An 18,496-nucleotide genomic window follows, 5' to 3' on the forward strand; every position below is an offset into this window, starting at 1 on the left:
TCACTAGACTACAGAATATTACAGAATACCTCCCCCTATGCTATGGAGATGAGAAGGGGGAAATTGCTCTGCAGTTCAGTACAATAAAACTGGGCACAGCTAACAACACTGCTTGGGATCTCAGAGAGCACACTGGATTTGTGGCAGATCACCAGGTAATTTTCTGTACTTTCAGCGTTTTAAAGAGACAAGACATGAGGAAATATACATGACTTGCAGAGCTGTACTAACTAGTGATGTGCTGAAAATTATCGGCCAATTATAGAGTTTTCAGTGTTGTGCTGAAAAAAAAAAAAAAAAGTGCCGCTAATGCCTGCCAAAACCGCCTGCGATATTACCTTGCTTATGGTGTGTTCTTCCATAGGTCACGTGACTCAAAAAATGCATAAAGAATGCAACACAGGTGCATTTTTTATGCATTCTTGCTGCGTTTGTTTTAGGTGCGGTTTGCCAAATATGCAGCAAGCAGGATGTTTAACACCCTTTTAAAAAGTGCCGATAATGGCCAACAATACATTCCTATTCATTTAAATTAATATTAATTAAAAAGTTGAATACAATACAATTTTTTTTTTTAAACCGTCAATTTTGGTTTCGGCCAAGTTCATCCTGAATTGTCGGTTTTGCTACAGAAATTTTCATTTTGGTGCACCACTAGTACTAACAATATTTTTTATTTTGCCCACACACTTTAGGTTGATTGCTTACATTTGTGCAAATATGCATGGTACAACACATGAAAAAGTTTTTTTGACTTACCGTAAAATCCAATTCTCTGAGTTCATTGACAGATTGACAGACACAGCGTTCCATTATTCAGAACCATAGGGTTATATCGCCCCCTACAGGAGTAGGACACTAGGCAGAAAAAAGACTTGGCTATGCCTATGGGCAGTCCAAGGTGGTATACACCCCCCTCTCTGCCATAGGCCTTCAGTTTAGTAACAAGCAGTGTCAGAAGCATCAAAACTCCTTAGAGGGGTGGGTGCTGTGTCTATAAATGAACTCAGAGAAATGGATTTTACGATAAGACAAAAATCCCATTTTCTCTTTGGTTCATTGACAGACACAGCGCTCCATTATTCAGACCCATACGGACGTTCCTAAGCAGTACCAAACATGAGGGGTGGGACAACAAAAAATCCCACGGCTAAGAGCCAAGATATATATATATATATATATATATATATATATATAGATAGATATCTATATCTATATCGATATATAGATATAGATATATATCTATCTATATATATATATATATATATATATATGTCATTTATTTTATTCCTACCCACACATACACTTTAAAATATGATCATAATGTGCAGGCCTTAGCCCTCAAACACTTTTATACTCGGCCTCTAGGAATTTTCCTAAATAGCTTCTCTGCTGGATGTAGAGTAAATAAAACATCCAGAATACTCGAGCTGATGTTCCAAGTTTTGTTTATAGCAGAGGATCTGATCCTTCCTGCTATTGTTTCTTGGAGGACAGCAGATATAATAGAAGGATTTGGTGATAAGGAAAGCAAACACAGCTCATCCATTCCCCTACTGACCTCAGTGCTGTTACTTGTCAGGCTTGTGTTCTCTATACTGTTGTCGTTGGCAAAATCACAAACGCAAAGCTTGTTTTTCACCACCAAGTGGAGCCCATTTGGAGGATCGGGGCCTCTGTCGGGGTTGATACCACTGCCGAACACGAAACTTGCCAATGCGTGGTAGTGAGCCAGCAGTACCACCGCATGCACCAGCTCAGCCAGCGACCAATTGTTCTCTCCCGTCTTCACCAATTTCTGTGAAAGATGGAATGAAACTGGAGTAAATACATGTCATATATATCCCAATTTTATAGTGCTGCCACCCTCTTTATACACAGTATCCCAAAGTAAATACCCAGGCGGACTTAGTTGGCTTTTTAAAGGTGCTTAAATTTACGAACCAAAAATAATAGTTCTCCTGAAGAAGCTTGATGTGTGAAATGTGTTGAGACTCTTGTGAATAGTTAACTAAAGTAATGATCGTGGCCTAATTGAGACACACGCTATATTAGCAAAAGTATTGGAACGCCTGGCTTTACACACACATGAACTTTAATGACATCTCAGTCTTAGTCCGTAGGGTCTATGGGAATGTTTGACCATTCTTCCAGAAGCACATTTGTGAGGTTAGGCACGGATATGGACGAGAAGGCCTGGCCCACAGTCTCCGCTCTAATTCATCCCAAAGGTGTTTTATCGGGTTGAGGTCAGGACTCTGTGCAGGCCAGTCAAGTTCCTCCACCCCAAACTCACTCATCCATGTCTTTATGGACCTTGCTTTGTACACTGGTGCGCAGTCATGTTAGAACAGAAAGGGGCCATCTCCAAACTGTTCCCACAAAGTTAGGAGCATGAAATTGTCCAAAATGTCTCGGTATGCTGACGCCTCAGGAGTTCCCTTCACTGGAACTAAGGGGCCAAACCCAACCCCTGAAAAACAACCCCACACCATAATCCCCCCTCCACCAAATGATTTGGATCAGTGCACTAAGCAAGGTCCATAAAGACATGAAGCAGCAAGTTTGGGGTGGAGGAAATTGACTGGCCTGTACAGTCCTGACCTCAACCCGATAGAACACCTTTGGGATGAATTAGAGTGGAGACAGCGAGCCAGGCCTTCTTGTCCACATCAGTGCCTGACCTAACAAATGTGATTCTGGAAGAATAGTCAAACATTACTATAGACACACTCTTAGACCTTGTGGACAGCCTTCCCAGAAGAGTTGAAGCTGTTATAGCTGCAAAGGGTGGGCCAACTCAATACTGAACCCTACGGACTAAGACTGGGATGCAAATTACATTTCATGTGCATGTAAAGGCAGGCGTCCCAATACTTTTGGTAATATACTGTATGCTGTACAGACTATGGGGCTACTTGGCTAAGGGGGGTAGCCTCCATGAAGATCGTTCCTTGCAGATCTGCACCAAGGACTGCAAAGTTAAAACACATCTACAACCTAGGGGGCAGTTCACACCATAAAAACTCACTCCATGTATATATTTTTATGCATTTCAGTGCATTTTTTTTCCTCTTGCTTTTTCTTTTTTTCCAAGCTTTTCTGGGACTTTTTTTATGTAATGCATTCCGGTGCTTTTTGTTGTTGCATTTAGATATGTTCCAGTGCGTTCCAGTACGGTTCTGTGCAGAAAGAATGCTGCATGTTCTACTTTTTTTCTGCACTGGAACTGACTGCACTGATGTAACTATGCCATTGGAACCCATATAATCTACTGTCCATGTGTTTCTGATGAAGAAAAAACGCACTGGGCTACATTTGGTATGAACTGGCCCTCAGATGTGTTCTGGTTTTTGGTGCGTTTTTGCTGCGTTCCAGTACAGTTCTGTGCATGCTGCATGTTCTACTTTTTTTCCTGCACTGAAACTGACTGTACTGTGTGAATTATGCCATTGGAACCCCTATAATCTACTGTCCATGCGCTTTTGGTGCAGAAAAAAAACGCGCTAGAGTGCATTTGGTGTGAACTGGCCGTCAAGCTGATTATCCTACAGGTAAACAACCATTTTGGGCTTGTTTGTCCTCCAAGATATGGATACCACGGCATGCCTAGGGTTTGGGAAGCAATTAGATTTACAACCAAGCATAATATAATGATGTATAACAAAGAAAACTGGCCAATCAGGTGGCAGCTGAACTTACTCTTTCTCCATTTGGAACAATCTGAATCATTAGTGTATAAAGCAGAAAAGAAAGTAGCTGCTATGGGCAACAAAGAACAATGTTTTAGCCCAGGGGTCTCCAAACTTTTAAAACAAAGGGCTAGTTTACTTCCCTTCAAATATTAGGAGGGCCGGACTGTGGCCAGTGGAGGTAGAAAAAGCCCTGGCATCGGTGGGAGTAAACAATGTCATAGGCTTGGTGGTCAGTGTGAGTAAAAAAAAAATTACATTATTGGTGTCAGTGGGAGATACAGTGCCCCAACATTGGCATCAGTGAGAGCATTAGTTCCCCGTTTCTGGTGTCAGTGGGAGGAATAGAAACCCTATTGTTGGTGTCAATGGGAGGAATAGTGCCCCATCATTGGTGTCAGTGGGAGGAATAGTGCCCCATCATTGTTGTCAGTGGGAGGAATAGTGCCCCATCATTGTTGTCAGTGGGAGGAATAGAACCCTATTGTTGGTGTCAATGGGAGGAATAGTGCCCCATCATTGGTGTCAGTGAGAGGAATAGTGCCCCATCATTGGTGTCAGTAGGAGGAATAGTGCCCCATCATTGGTGTCAGTGGGAGGAATAGTGCCCCATCATTGGTGTCAGTGGGAGGAATAGTGCCCCATCATTGGTGTCAGTGGGAGGAATAGAACCCTATTGTTGGTGTCAATGGGAGGAATAGTGCCCCATCATTGGTGTCAGTGAGAGGAATAGTGCCCCATCATTGGTGTCAGTAGGAGGAATAGTGCCCCATCATTGGTGTCAGTGGGAGGAATAGTGCCCCATCATTGGTGTCAGTGGGAGGAATAGTGCCCCATCACTGGTGTCAGTGGGAGGAATAGTGCCCCATCATTGGTGTCAGTGGGAGGAATAGTGCTCCACCATTGGTATCAGTGGAAGGAATGGTGCTCCGCCATTGGTATCAGTGGAAGGAATAGTGCCCCATCATTGGGGTCAGTGGGAGGAATAGTGCTCCATCATTGATGTCAGTGGGAGGAATAGTGCCCCATCATTGGTGTCAGTGGGAGGAATAGTGCTTCATCATTGGTGTGAGTGGGAGGAATAGTGCCCCATCATTGGTGTCAGTGGGAGGAATAGAACCCTATTGTTGGTGTCAATGGGAGGAATAGTGCCCCATCATTGGTGTCAGTGAGAGGAATAGTGCCCCATCATTGGTGTCAGTGGCAGGAATAGTGCGCCATCATTGGTGTCAGTGGGAGGAATAGTGCCCCATCATTGGTGTCAGTGGGAGGAATAGTGCCCCATCATTGGTGTCAGTGGGAGGAATAGTGCCCCATCATTGGTGTCAGTGGGAGGAATAGTGCCCCATCATTGGTGTCAGTGGGAGGAATAGTGCCCCATCATTGGTGTCAGTGGGAGGAATAGTGCCCCATCACTGGTGTCAGTGGGAGGAATAGTGCTCCATCATTGGTGTCAGTGGGAGGAATAGTGCTCCACCATTGGTATCAGTGGAAGGAATGGTGCTCCGCCATTGGTATCAGTGGAAGGAATAGTGCCCCATCATTGGTGTCAGTGGGAGGAATAGTGCCCCATCATTGGCGTCAGTGGGAGGAATAGTGCCCCATCACTGGTGTCAGTGGGAGGAATAGTGCTCCATCATTGGTGTCAGTGGGAAGAATAGTGCTCCATCATTGATGTCAGTGGGAGGAATAGTGCTCCACCATTAATATCAGTGGAAGGAATAGTGCTCCATCATTGGGGTCAGTGGGAGGAATAGTGCTCCATTATTGGTATCAGTGGGAGGAATAGTGCTTCATCATTGGTGTGAGTGGGAGGAATAGTGCCCCATCATTGGTGTCAGTGGGAGGAATAGAACCCTATTGTTGGTGTCAATGGGAGGAATAGTGCCCCATCATTGGTGTGAGTGGGAGGAATAGTGCCCCATCATTGGTGTCAGTGGGAGGAATAGAACCCTATTGTTGGTGTCAATGGGAGGAATAGTGCCCCATCATTGGTGTCAGTGAGAGGAATAGTGCCCCATCATTGGTGTCAGTGGCAGGAATAGTGCCCCATCATTGGTGTCAGTGGGAGGAATAGTGCCCCATCATTGGTGTCAGTGGGAGGAATAGTGCCCCATCATTGGTGTCAGTGGGAGGAATAGTGCCCCATCATTGGTGTCAGTGGGAGGAATAGTGCCCCATCATTGGTGTCAGTGGGAGGAATAGTGCCCCATCACTGGTGTCAGTGGGAGGAATAGTGCCCCATCACTGGTGTCAGTGGGAGGAATAGTGCTCCATCATTGGTGTCAGTGGGAGGAATAGTGCTCCATCATTGGTGTCAGTGGGAGGAATAGTGCTCCATCATTGGTGTCAGTGGGAGGAATAGTGCTCCATCATTGGTGTCAGTGGGAGGAATAGTGCTCCATCATTGGTGTCAGTGGGAGGAATAGTGCTCCACCATTGGTATCAGTGGAAGGAATGGTGCTCCGCCATTGGTATCAGTGGAAGGAAGAGTGCCCCATCATTGGTGTCAGTGGGAGGAATAGTGCCCCATCATTGGCGTCAGTGGGAGGAATAGTGCCCCATCACTGGTGTCAGTGGGAGGAATAGTGCTCCATCATTGGTGTCAGTGGGAGGAATAGTGCTCCATCATTGGTGTCAGTGGGAAGAATAGTGCTCCATCATTGGTGTCAGTGGGAAGAATAGTGCCCCATCATTGATGTCAGTGGGAGGAATAGTGCCCCATCATTGGGGTCAGTGGGAGGAATAGTGCTCCATCATTGATGTCAGTGGGAGGAATAGTGCTCCATCATTGATGTCAGTGGGAGGAATAGTGCTCTATCATTGATGTCAGTGGGAGGAATAGTGCCCCATCATTGATGTCAGTGGGAGGAATAGTGCCCCATCATTGGGGTCAGTGGGAGGAATAGTGCTCCATCATTGATGTCAGTGGGAGGAATAGTGCTCCATCATTGGGGTCAGTGGGAGGAATAGTGCTCCACCATTGGTGTCAGTGGGAGGAATAGTGCTTCATCATTGGTGTGAGTGGGAGGAATGGTGCCCCAAGGGCCGGATAAAGACCAGCAAAAAGTCACATCCAGCCCGGGCCGCAGTTTGGAGACCCCTGCTTTAGACACATTAGAAAAAGGGGCAAAATGAAATGTTTTTTAAAACACTGAAAAGGAAAGCACTGGGAGCCAGCTGGCGTGGGGGTAAGGTAAGCAACACTGCCTATTCAGCTCTCCCTAAATCTAACGAACATTTAACCCTTTCAGTGTGGGGAGGCTCCACCACAGCATAGATTTTGTGCAATATCTGAAGCTTGGCTTTAAAGATGACCTCTGATCAAGCATCTAAATACACAGATTACACACTTAAGGAGGCGGTTTTACTTGAAAAATGATTTGCAGTTCTGTTCATCCAGTCCTGAGATTTGCACAGCCCCATTGCACAGGTCATCCAGGAGAATACTATTACTTTATCTGTTACGTTGGTGTCACCTCCCCACCCCCAGCCTGTTTGGCAGTTACGTCAGCCATACATGGATTGAAATTTGGGCAGTTCAGCAGGGATCAGCTGAATTTCGATCCATGTATGGGCAGGCTGGTTGTACAGAAGTTGATATACTGATCGACTGCTGTACAACCAGCCTGTCAAATTTTCCCTGCTTGATCAGCACCGCCGGCTACAGTTGGCAACGCTGATCAGTGTATTCTAAGGGAGGAAAGTTTCCCCGCTGTCAGAATACAACATCTTAGCGGGGAGGATTTCCCCATCCACATCAAATGTCTGGATGGGAGAATTGAGACTTTTCTTCGTAAAAAATAAATAAAAAAAACACTCATCTATGGGCTTCTTTAGAAAGCTATTCCTCACTCTACTCTCGCTACCTATCAGCATGTACCTTGTCAGCATATTTGCACGCAGCACACCTGATTGGCACCCAGTCTTGCCTCTCTCACCCTCAGTCTTAACTATGCTGTAAAGTGGATAGCAAGGGGTTGATAACCAAGCTAAGTTCACATACTTGCACTAGTTGCATTTACAAAAAATGTACTTTCATTGGTTACTTAAATAATAGACATCTGAATTATATTGTATATCTGCCTGCAGCTCAGCGCTGGGCTCCATTCACACTTGTACGACTCCAAAGTTGCACTGACTTTGGAATGCAACTTTGGATTGGTGAAACTTGGATACGACTTTGGCTTTGACCAGTAATAATGGACAACTGTTGCATTGTATAACATTCAGGTCGGACTTTCATGCAACTTCTGAGGGTTAACATTGAAGTCTATGGCCCTCAAGTTGCATGAAAGTCGGACCAAAGTAGTGCATGAACTACTTTGAAGTTGCTGCAACTTTTTTTTTTTTTTCCAAACTCTTTATTGCATAGATTAACATCGAAAACATATACATAATGTCCAATACAGTAATTCAATATCAGTAATTATTACCTACTCATTCAATATGACCTTAATATTGTTCCCACAATATTACCTTAACATCTACAGATAACATCACGTTCCTTAAATTTTATTTTAAATGAAATATTTTTTTCCTTATAACCCCTCAATCTAGTTTATATATCTTTTCTATCTAAGGCCATTGGAGAGTTACACCACATATCCCATATTTCATAATACTTCTTGGGTACCCTTCTCTGTTCATACATAATCTTCTCATATGGTATTATCTGGTTAACTGTTCTGATCCATTGATTTATAGTTGGGGCTAGCGGTTGCATCCATCCTAATGCTATCTGTTTACTCACGATAAATAGTGTTTCTTGTAGCATAATCCTATTACACTCCGGCCAGTCTTCTACCTCCAATAGTCCCAGTACACATACTCCCAATCCTTTTACACTCCGGCCAGTCTTCTACCTCCAATAGTCCCAGTACACATACTCCCAATCCTTTTACACTCCGGCCAGTCTTCTACCTCCAATAGTCCCAGTACACATACTCCCAATCCTTTTACACTCCGGCCAGTCTTCTACCTCCAATAGTCCCAGTACACATACTCCCAATCCTATTACACTGCGGCCAGTCTTCTACCTCCAATAGTCCCAGTACACATACTCCCAATCCTATTACACTGCGGCCAGTCTTCTACCTCCAATAGTCCCAGTACACATACTCCCAATCCTATTACACTGCGGCCAGTCTTCTACCTCCAATAGTCCCAGTACACATACTCCCAATCCTATTACACTGCGGCCAGTCTTCTACCTCCAATAGTCCCAGTACACATACTCCCAATCCTATTACACTGCGGCCAGTCTTCTACCTCCAATAGTCCCAGTACACATACTCCCAATCCTATTACACTGCGGCCAGTCTTCTACCTCCAATAGTCCCAGTACACATACTCCCAATCCTATTACACTGCGGCCAGTCTTCTACCTCCAATAGTCCCAGTACACATACTCCCAATCCTATTACACTGCGGCCAGTCTTCTACCTCCAATAGTCCCAGTACACATACTCCCAATCCTATTACACTGCGGCCAGTCTTCTACCTCCAATAGTCCCAGTACACATACTCCCAATCCTATTACACTGCGGCCAGTCTTCTACCTCCAATAGTCCCAGTACACATACTCCCAATCCTATTACACTGCGGCCAGTCTTCTACCTCCAATAGTCCCAGTACACATACTCCCAATCCTATTACACTGCGGCCAGTCTTCTACCTCCAATAGTCCCAGTACACATACTCCCAATCCTATTACACTGCGGCCAGTCTTCTACCTCCAATAGTCCCAGTACACATACTCCCAATGTGTATGGTACTTGCGATTAAGAAAGTAATTAGTTGGACTTGTTTGCAGGGAAAACAGAGACAGAACTCCCAATCCCTAAATAGCAAACCAAAAAAATGAAGAGGGAGATAAAACTCTAATAAAATGGGATTTTAAAAGGGAGATAGTGTGTCTGTTAACAGTGAGCCAATCCAGCGAAGGTTAATATAAAAGTATACATTTTTATTGGACATATTTAAAAAATACATTACAGAATTAGCAATCAAAGGTCAGGATGACCATGCAATAGCTTGCGTTCAGAAAACAATAATGATCAGCCAGCCAACATGTTTCGCATATACTTTGCTTCGTCAGGGCATTAGGGACATCACTGATTTTCTTTAGATTGCATACAAAATATAAATAATTATTATAATTGTAAATACATTTCGGCCATAAATAAATAAATACAGACCATGATAAAGAATACATGATAAGAAAAATAGTTGTGCTCACCTAATCTATTGCAAGGCGGAAAGACAAAAAAGAGTAGCCACCTCCAAAACAAAGTGCCCCCTTAGTACATCACCCATGGGTGCCAGATACTACCCATTGGGATCTGCACAACTATTTTTCTTATCATGTATTCTTTATCATGGTCTGTATTTATTTATTTATGGCCGAAATGTATTTACAATTATAATAATTATTTATATTTTGTATGCAATCTAAAGAAAATCAGTGATGTCCCTAATGCCCTGACGAAGCAAAGTATATGCGAAACATGTTGGCTGGCTGATCATTATTGTTTTATGAACGCAAGCTATTGCATGGTCATCCTGACGTTTGAGTGCTAATTCTGTAATGTATTTTTTAAATATGTCCAATAAAATTTATACTTTTATATTAACCTTCGCTGGATTGGCTCACTGTTAACAGACACACTATCTGCCCTTTAAAATCCCATTTTATTAGAGAGTGTTTTATCTCCATCTTCATTTTTTTGTGTATGGTACTTGTCTACTGGTAATATTAGATAGCTTGTCTACAACTTGTTTCCAATATTCAGCTATTTCAGGGCATGACATCGTATACAGTCAGATGAGGTCATTTTTGCAATTCTATAAATTTTTTGAGGAGTAAGATATGTTTGATGAATAATATACAGTTGAATTAGCTTATTATTAATAGCGGGAGAAACTCCCATGTGTGAGGAGCATATCCTCCCCCATTTCTACTCCGTCACACCAGGGAGCACATCCTGCCATCTATCTCTTACTTTAAGTGGTATACCACTTAGCTTAGCCCTCAACAGCTGGGAATATAAAACAGACATTAAACCTTTTGGTCCCTGCGACCGCAATATACCTATCAATGGATATTTAGATACTTTAGGGCAGTGGTCATCAACCCTGTCCTCAAGGCCCACTAACAGGCCAGGTTTTATGTATTACCTTGGGGAGATGCAGACTAGAATACTGCAATCACTGAGCAGAAAATGATATCACCTGTGATGTATTTCAGTTATCTTGCAAATCTGGCCTGTTAGTGGGCCCTGAGGACAGGGTTGATGACCACTGCTTTAGGGTCTTGACGTCAAAACTGGGCCTGAACCACGTGTCTTAACTGTAAATATTTATAGAAAAATGTATGAGGTATACCATATTGTTGTCTCAAGTTTTCAAATGTTCCCTATCAGGAAATGCCCTTGGATGTTCTATAGAGGGGTTATTCCACATGGGGGTCTCTTGGGTGGTATCTCCAAAGCCCATTATTTTTTTTAACCTCTCTCCATACTGCTCTGGCCAATGTGACTATAGGTATCTTTACTCTAGGCAAGCTGGCAGCCTTGGTTTCCAATCTAATTATTAGGTCCTAGACCTGTAGTATCTCTAATAAATATCTTTCCACCCCATTCCTATGCTCTTGCGTCACCCATGTCCTTAGATATTTCAGTTGTCCTTCTAAATATAGATAGATATCCAGAAGTGCAAATCCAGCATCCATCTTTGGTCTTTGTAATGTCGTTAACTTGAGTTTGCATCTGCCCTTAGCCCAGATGAATTGGAAATAGAAGTTTTGGAAGGGTTACTGGGGAATGCAAAAAAATACATAAACACTCGGGCAATATAATCATTTTAATGAATCCAACTCTTACTGCTACTGATATAGGTAGTTTCTTCCATACTGCCAACTTTTCCCTAATATAGTTGCTGCAGCTTTAAGTCGCACATATATGAATGGTTATCATTGGAAAGCATGGGGAACGACTTATTATGCAACTTTGATATCCACAAGTGTGAATGGAGGCTTAATCAACTTCTGTGTGTTACACTTCGCACACTTTTGGCCCATGCAAATTGTAGCAGATATGAAAGCCTGAGGTCCCTGGCACGTTCACACACCTGTATGTGCTCTTTTGTGATTAGCCAAGGCCTGTGTGCAAGAAGCTTGTTGATTTCGTTAAGGTTTTTCAGCCGCTGAGGCACATACTCCAGGCCATTCAGCCATTCCGATGATCCCCCTGTGTTCAAGAACTCGTCCACGTGCATATTTATCAAGTACGAACACTGATGTCGTGCTGCAGCCTACCAAGGAAAAATACAACCATGACAGTTAAAGCTTTATAGATTTATATACAAACATATGATAATGAGAATGAAATAAAAGGAACCCTCCCACTCACTATTAAAGTAAATACACACCGATCAGCTATACCTTTATGACCATCCAACTAATATTTAGTAGGTCCCCCTTTTGCTGCCAGAACAGGCCTGACTCATGGAGGCATGACCTCCTGTAGACCTCTGAAGGTGTGCTGTGGTTATCAGGCATCAAGCTGTCAGTAGCAGATCTTTTAGGTCCTGTAAGTTGCAAGGTGGGGTGTTTTTTTTCTACTTCCAACATATCAACTTCAGGGACAACATGTTTACTTGCTGCCTAATATATCCCAACCAACTTTCAGATGCTATTGTAATGAGATAATCAATGTTATTCACGTAAACTTATCATTGGTCATATAGGTATGGCTGATCAGTGTAAATAATTGACAAACAAGACAATGAATGTGCATTCAAATGAAACCACTGTGATCACACCAGACAACATCCACCGTTCAAAGTACAATGGTATTTTTAAAACAATCACTGTACTTTTACAAGACATTGGTTTAGAGCGCACATTGCAGACAGGCTAAATGACAACACATTGCTTCCATAGCATAGGTCTGATTATGGCTCTTACGGCACTGGAGGTTTACACTATATTGTCAAAAGTATTGTGACACCTGCCTTTACACACATGAACTTTAATGACATCCCAGTCTAAAGGCTGGTATATACGATCTGATTGTTGGCAGGGGATTGTGCGATGACAGACTGTTGGCCTAAAATCCGACCGTTAGTACACTCCTTCAAACAATTGTTGTCCAACTTTCAGCCAACAAATGTTGGATGGCAGGCTAGTAAATTTCGGGCGGACAACGGTCTGTTGTCAGATTTTCGTATTGTCTGTACACAAGTCCGTCACGCAAAAGTCCAAGGTACAAACACGCATGCTCGGAAGCAAGGACGAGCCAGAAGCAGTCGGTCTTGTAAACTAGTTCATAATGGAGAATTAACATTCGTGACGCAGCAAATTATGAAATCTCCAATTGCAGCGCACAATTCTCTTCTTCTTTAATGGGATAATAATGAAGCTGCTTTGCTGGTGATACTGATGGAGTTATTGCAAACTAATTTTCAAAGGTTTTTTTTTTTTCTAGTGACATCAAGAATAATATTAATATGCTTGTTGTTTTATTTTTTGGGCAAGTTACCACAACACCATTATCCCGTAGTTTTTAAGATCAAAGATACAACTATGTTGGTGTCCCTTGTTAATTTTACATTGTATTTTTTAAAATGTAACTGCCTACTCCCAAACTGTCATGTGAAGTAAAACACATAGCCAAGTATTATTCTACACAATGTTTTTATTGTGCATTAAAAAAAGAAAACTTTAAAGAGAAGGAAGAAAGAAAGAAGAAAAATTAGAGATGCTATCTGCCATCCAAATATAAAGAACTTAACCAAAAAAGTGCATTATTTGCATACAAAAATATAGAAAATATAACAAATAAAATCATTTTTGAAAAAAAAAAAAAAAAAAGAATAAAGGTGGTAGGGGTGCAAATCCCCAGACCAGCGGCCTTGTTGGGGGTCTTGTGGCTAGTATTGCCTCTGACCGCCATGCTGCTGTGGTGGGTGGCTTGGCTTTGGAGGTGGTGGATGTGGGGCCACAAAAATTGCCCCTCACTCCCTTGCGTTTCTGGAAGAATGGTCAAACATTCCCATAGACACTCTCCTAAACCTTGTGGACAGCCTTCCCAGAAGAGTTGATGATGTTATAGCTGCAAAGGGTGGACCAACTCAATAGTAAACCCTACCGACTTAGACTGGGATGCCATTAATGTTCATGTGTGTAAAGGCAGTCATCCCAATACTTTTGACAATATAGTGTATCTGTAAAGTCCCTTGGTGTTTCTAATGTGCTTTAAGTTATCTATCAGAGCCACACTTTACTAACAGTCATTTTGTAACAAACTGTAAAAGATATATAGCAAGGAACAAAATAACAAATTAATCTTACATAAGAAAAACTCTGAACATTTCCTAGCTGTTATGTGTCATCACTATTTCTACTCTTGTTTTAACCATCCCTACCAAAGGCTATGAAAACTGTGACTTTATCTTTCTCTACATGTGCTCTTTCCAGAAAGACTGTTTGTTATCATGCAAAGCTTACATAAGGCATACATAATAGCACATTCAAGTCAGCGTAATTTTTTTTTTAAAAACCTGGGATCAGTCTGAGCAACAGAGATTCATGTTTACAGAGAAGCCCAATCAAGGGACTGGCTGTATGCTCCTATGCAGGTAGGTTAGGCTGTGGGAGAGTCAGACCCAGTTGGTGCTAGCAACAGAGATAAATTGTAGAAAATGAGGGAAAGGAGGAATTGGAGAGAGAGGCAAGAGAGAACTAAAGAGAAGAGGGAGAAGCAGGAAAGAAACTGGGGTATGATAGATTGTAAGAGAACTGGAGAGGGGGAGAGGGAACCGGAAAGAGCAAAGAGAAATTGGAGAGAGAGAGGTGAGAGAGAAACTGGAGAGATGAGAGAGGAACTGGGGAGAGGGAAAAGGAACTGGAGCGACCAGAGAGAACTGGAGAGATGAGAGAGAGAGAATTGGACTGAAGAGAGAGGAGCTGGGGAGTTGAGAGAGAACTGGAAACATGAAAGAGAGCTGGAAAGATAAGAGTGGAGCTGGAAATATGAGAGGGAAACTGGAGACGAGAGAGGAGCTGGCAGGAAGAGAGAGGAGCTGGCAGGTTGACTGATGACTTGGCAGGGCAACAGCGGAGCTGGGGGGACGATGGAGGAGCTGGAAAGATGAGGGAAACTGGTGGAATGGGAGAGGAGCTGGCAGGATGACAGAGGAGCTGGCAGGACGACAGAGGAGCTGGCAGGACGACAGAGGAGCTGGCAGGACGACAGAGGAGCTGGCAGGGCGACAGAGGAGCTGGCAGGACGACAGAGGAGCTGGCAGGATGACAGAGGACCTGGAGGGATGAGAGAGGATCTGGAAAGATGAGAAAAGAACTGGAAACATGAGAAAGAACCAACCACCTGACAGGTAAACTGGTGAGATGAGAGAGGGGCTGGCAGGATGAGAGGGGAACTGGAAAAATTAAAAAGAACAGGAAACAGGGGAAAACTGGAGGGACGAAAGAGGAGATGGCTGGATGAGAGAGGAACTGGAAAGAAGAGAGAGGAACTGGAAAGAAGAGAGAGGAACTGGAAAGAAGAGAGAGGAACTGGAAAGAAGAGAGAGGAACTGGAAAGAAGAGAGAGGAACTGGAAAGAAGAGAGAGAAACTGGTGAGAAGAGAGAGAAACTGGTGGGAAGAGAGAGAAACTGGTGGGAAGAGAGAGAAACTGGTGGGAAGAGAGAGAACCTCGGGTATGAGTTAGATTGTGAGAGGACTGGACAGACCGAAAAAGAGAACTGGAGAGGGGGAAGAAAGAACTAGAAAGCGAGAACTGGAGATGGAAGGAATATAAAGGAAGGAAGGAAGGAAAAGGAAAAAAAAGGAAAAAAGAAAAGGAAAAGTGTGACGGTGTGTATAAACTTTGCTATCCATAGCTAATCTCTACCTGTGATTCCAGTTTTTTTTTTTATTTATAACAACCTAAACATTGAACAATATATTAAAGTATTGTGTGTAAATAATAAAAACTTTGTGATAAAAATCAATCTCCAATATAATGAAGAATGTGAACTTTTTGAAGACTCAACAATGTGATCTTGTAATCAGTTTTTGGCTTTCCAGTCTGGCTGCTTAACATCCGAGTTCCAGCCTCACGGTTACCTGCACAATTCCTTGGATTTGTTCTTGGAGCTCTTTGGATTCCCTGGATCATTTTGGAAATCTGCTGATCGGGCTATACTCGCTTGATTGACTTCTTGTCGCTGACATTCGAGTCCACTATTTCCGGTAGGAGTGTATACCCCTTATCTCGGATGGAGGACACACTATCCCTGATGCTCTACATGCTGAGGTCTTTGTACCCCACTTCTGAGCAACAAGTTTTCGTGGTGGACTCCATATATGTTTACCATAGGATTGTTTCACCTTTGGGACTTTCTCACCTTTGTTTCCACTCATTATATACATGTTCGGTTTTATATTCATTATATTTGGGATTGACTTTTTATATTACACACAATACTTGATATATTGTTCAATGTTTATTGTTTTAAATTTTTAGCGCTACATTTTTCACTGATCTTTTGCACTGAATTTTTGTCACATTCTTATGTAGCAACTGTTCATTTTTCTTCACTAATTGAGTTATTATTATTATATTACAGGATTTATACAGCGCCAACAGTTTGCGCAGCGCTTTACTACATCTGGGAAGAAAGTAGAATTACGATACAATTCAATGCAGGAGGGATCAGATGGCCCTGCTCGTTAGAGCTTACAATCTAGATAGAAGATAGCGCAGTACTATCCCCTATCCACATAACAACCTAAACGCCCAATATCTGCCATGGTACAATGCAGAGGAACAGGATGTTTTTTCCTTAAAGCAGAACCAACCCCACTGAATTAGCAGTTACATTCAAGGCACATCTTTGGTGATAACTGCCACAGTTACCAGTGTGCTTATGTCAGCTCTTAACCAAAAATTTAGGCCGCCAAATGGCTGGTGTCATAGCTGATCACGTGGGGCACCATTGCAACGGCAGGTCTAAACAGATGCCAAGATTGCATCGTGCTCAGCTGTAATGGAAAGGAGAGTGTGATTCCGCTTGACTATTAAATCTTACATGAACTTTTAGCTTAAAGCAGCTAAATGCTTTCCAGGGTCATGAAAAAAGGTGTGCAAAGTCTTTTTTTTTTCTAGAAAGCAGCCACAACCTGAGCAGAGAGAATGACCTTTGCTGTGTGGAAGCAGTGGTCTCTCTACAGAAATCCGACCTGTGCCCCCTGGTGAATCAGAGCTTTCCAATAAGGAGGAAGCATGAGCTTTTCTGACTGCAGTGCTAGGTCTGACTCAGTAGGGGGATTGCCGACCTCCACCGATAGATCACTGCTTCCTTCTCTACAGCATGCTGGCAGGGGACAGGCTTTTCTACGGCAGCTCTGGCTGCTTTCTTAAGAATATGAACTGTAAGACTTTTCACATCTTGTTTTCATACACCTAGAATGATTTTAGCCGATTCTGTTTAATTTAAAAAAAAGAGCTTTAAGTGGTAATTGTAAAATTATAAACACAAATATTTCATTATATGACAATTTTACATAATAAATCATAGTGGGGTTCTTTAAACCCTTCCTATGTGGATCCTAAAGCAAGAAGGCGGATTTGGATTTCTTGATCCTATGAATGCTGTAATTGGCCATCAGTGGTCACATGGCCTATTCTTGCAGGCTCCCAATCGTAAACAGAGACTAGGAACTGTGCATGACAGCTCGGTCGCTGTGCTGGGAGTGCACCGTTAGCATGATATCTGCACAGATACCTCAGCTCCCATGGACACATATATGCACATATGGTGTGCACATATGTGTTATGTTGTCGACAAGAGTTTTAATAAACAAGTTCGCTTTTTCAAAGGGTTAAGGGTCCAAGTAGTTAACAGTAGATTGTTACCGTGCAACATATTTTGTTTATTATACAGCAACTTGAAATGCAATAAATCATTTACAAAATTCAACTTTATTAAAGGATGTAAACATTTATATTTTAATAAAGCAAAAAAAACGTAAAATAAATACTTGCCATGATAGCAATGTAGTGTCTGTAATGATAAGGCAGGGGTCCGTCCATACGTAGCATATAAAACTGCGTGCGGAGGAATGATTCCAGATATTGTGGGTGGAGGCTCATGACTCGTGTGATGTTATCCAGGCGGCCGGACGTGCTGTACTCTTCCACCAATCGGTTAACGAGCGTAACCACATCATTGCTTTGGCCAAACTGAATGAGAGAGAAGAACACTTAAGACATTTCTTTACACAAGCAGTCCCCATAACCTCCAGAACTACATAGAAAGGGAAAAAAAAAAAAAAAAAACAGTCACATTCAGCAGATTCCTTCCCGAGGTCTATGCTGCCAGTGGACAACTATCCAAACCCTTGTGTACGATATAACAGAATCATGGAAAAACTGAAAATGAACCTTATCAAATCCTGATAATTCTGATCACGTTTTCAAATATACCACTGATCCGGAAATTCTGACATTACCAGTTACAGCAATGTGTGTTTCTAAAACCTAGAGGGTTGCTTAAATGTAAATGAGCTGATCTATTACAGTATTTACTCAGAATAATTTCCTGTTTGTATCTCTCCTTCCTGAAAGTACATCTAAAGCTAAAACTTGCTTTTTTTTTAGCTTTGGATAGAGTATCACAGAATTAAAACAGCTTTCAGCCTTTATTTCCTGTTGTTTTTGCATTCACTTCCTGTTCCAGAGATACAACAGGAAGTTAGAGGAAATCTCTTCAAAGTGAAGGGAAATTAACTTTGAG

General features: G+C 42.4%; 1 protein-coding gene across 3 annotated transcripts in view; it reads right to left on the reverse strand.

Moving 5' to 3' along the window:
* Positions 1-18,496, reverse strand: part of SESN3 (sestrin 3) — a 180,980-nt gene that overhangs the window by 55,999 nt on the left and 106,485 nt on the right. For all 3 annotated transcript variants that reach the window (XM_073613028.1, XM_073613026.1, XM_073613027.1), the window contains 3 exons: positions 17,746-17,943; positions 11,823-12,005; positions 1,562-1,798 (listed from right to left, as the gene is read on the reverse strand). In XM_073613028.1, coding sequence (XP_073469129.1) covers positions 1,562-1,798; positions 11,823-12,005; positions 17,746-17,943 — 618 coding nt within the window. The remainder of the gene's footprint in view (positions 1-1,561; positions 1,799-11,822; positions 12,006-17,745; positions 17,944-18,496) is intronic.

The sequence above is a fragment of the Aquarana catesbeiana genome, linkage group LG02 (assembly GCF_042186555.1).
Source record: "Aquarana catesbeiana isolate 2022-GZ linkage group LG02, ASM4218655v1, whole genome shotgun sequence".
Lineage (NCBI taxonomy): Eukaryota > Metazoa > Chordata > Amphibia > Anura > Ranidae > Aquarana > Aquarana catesbeiana.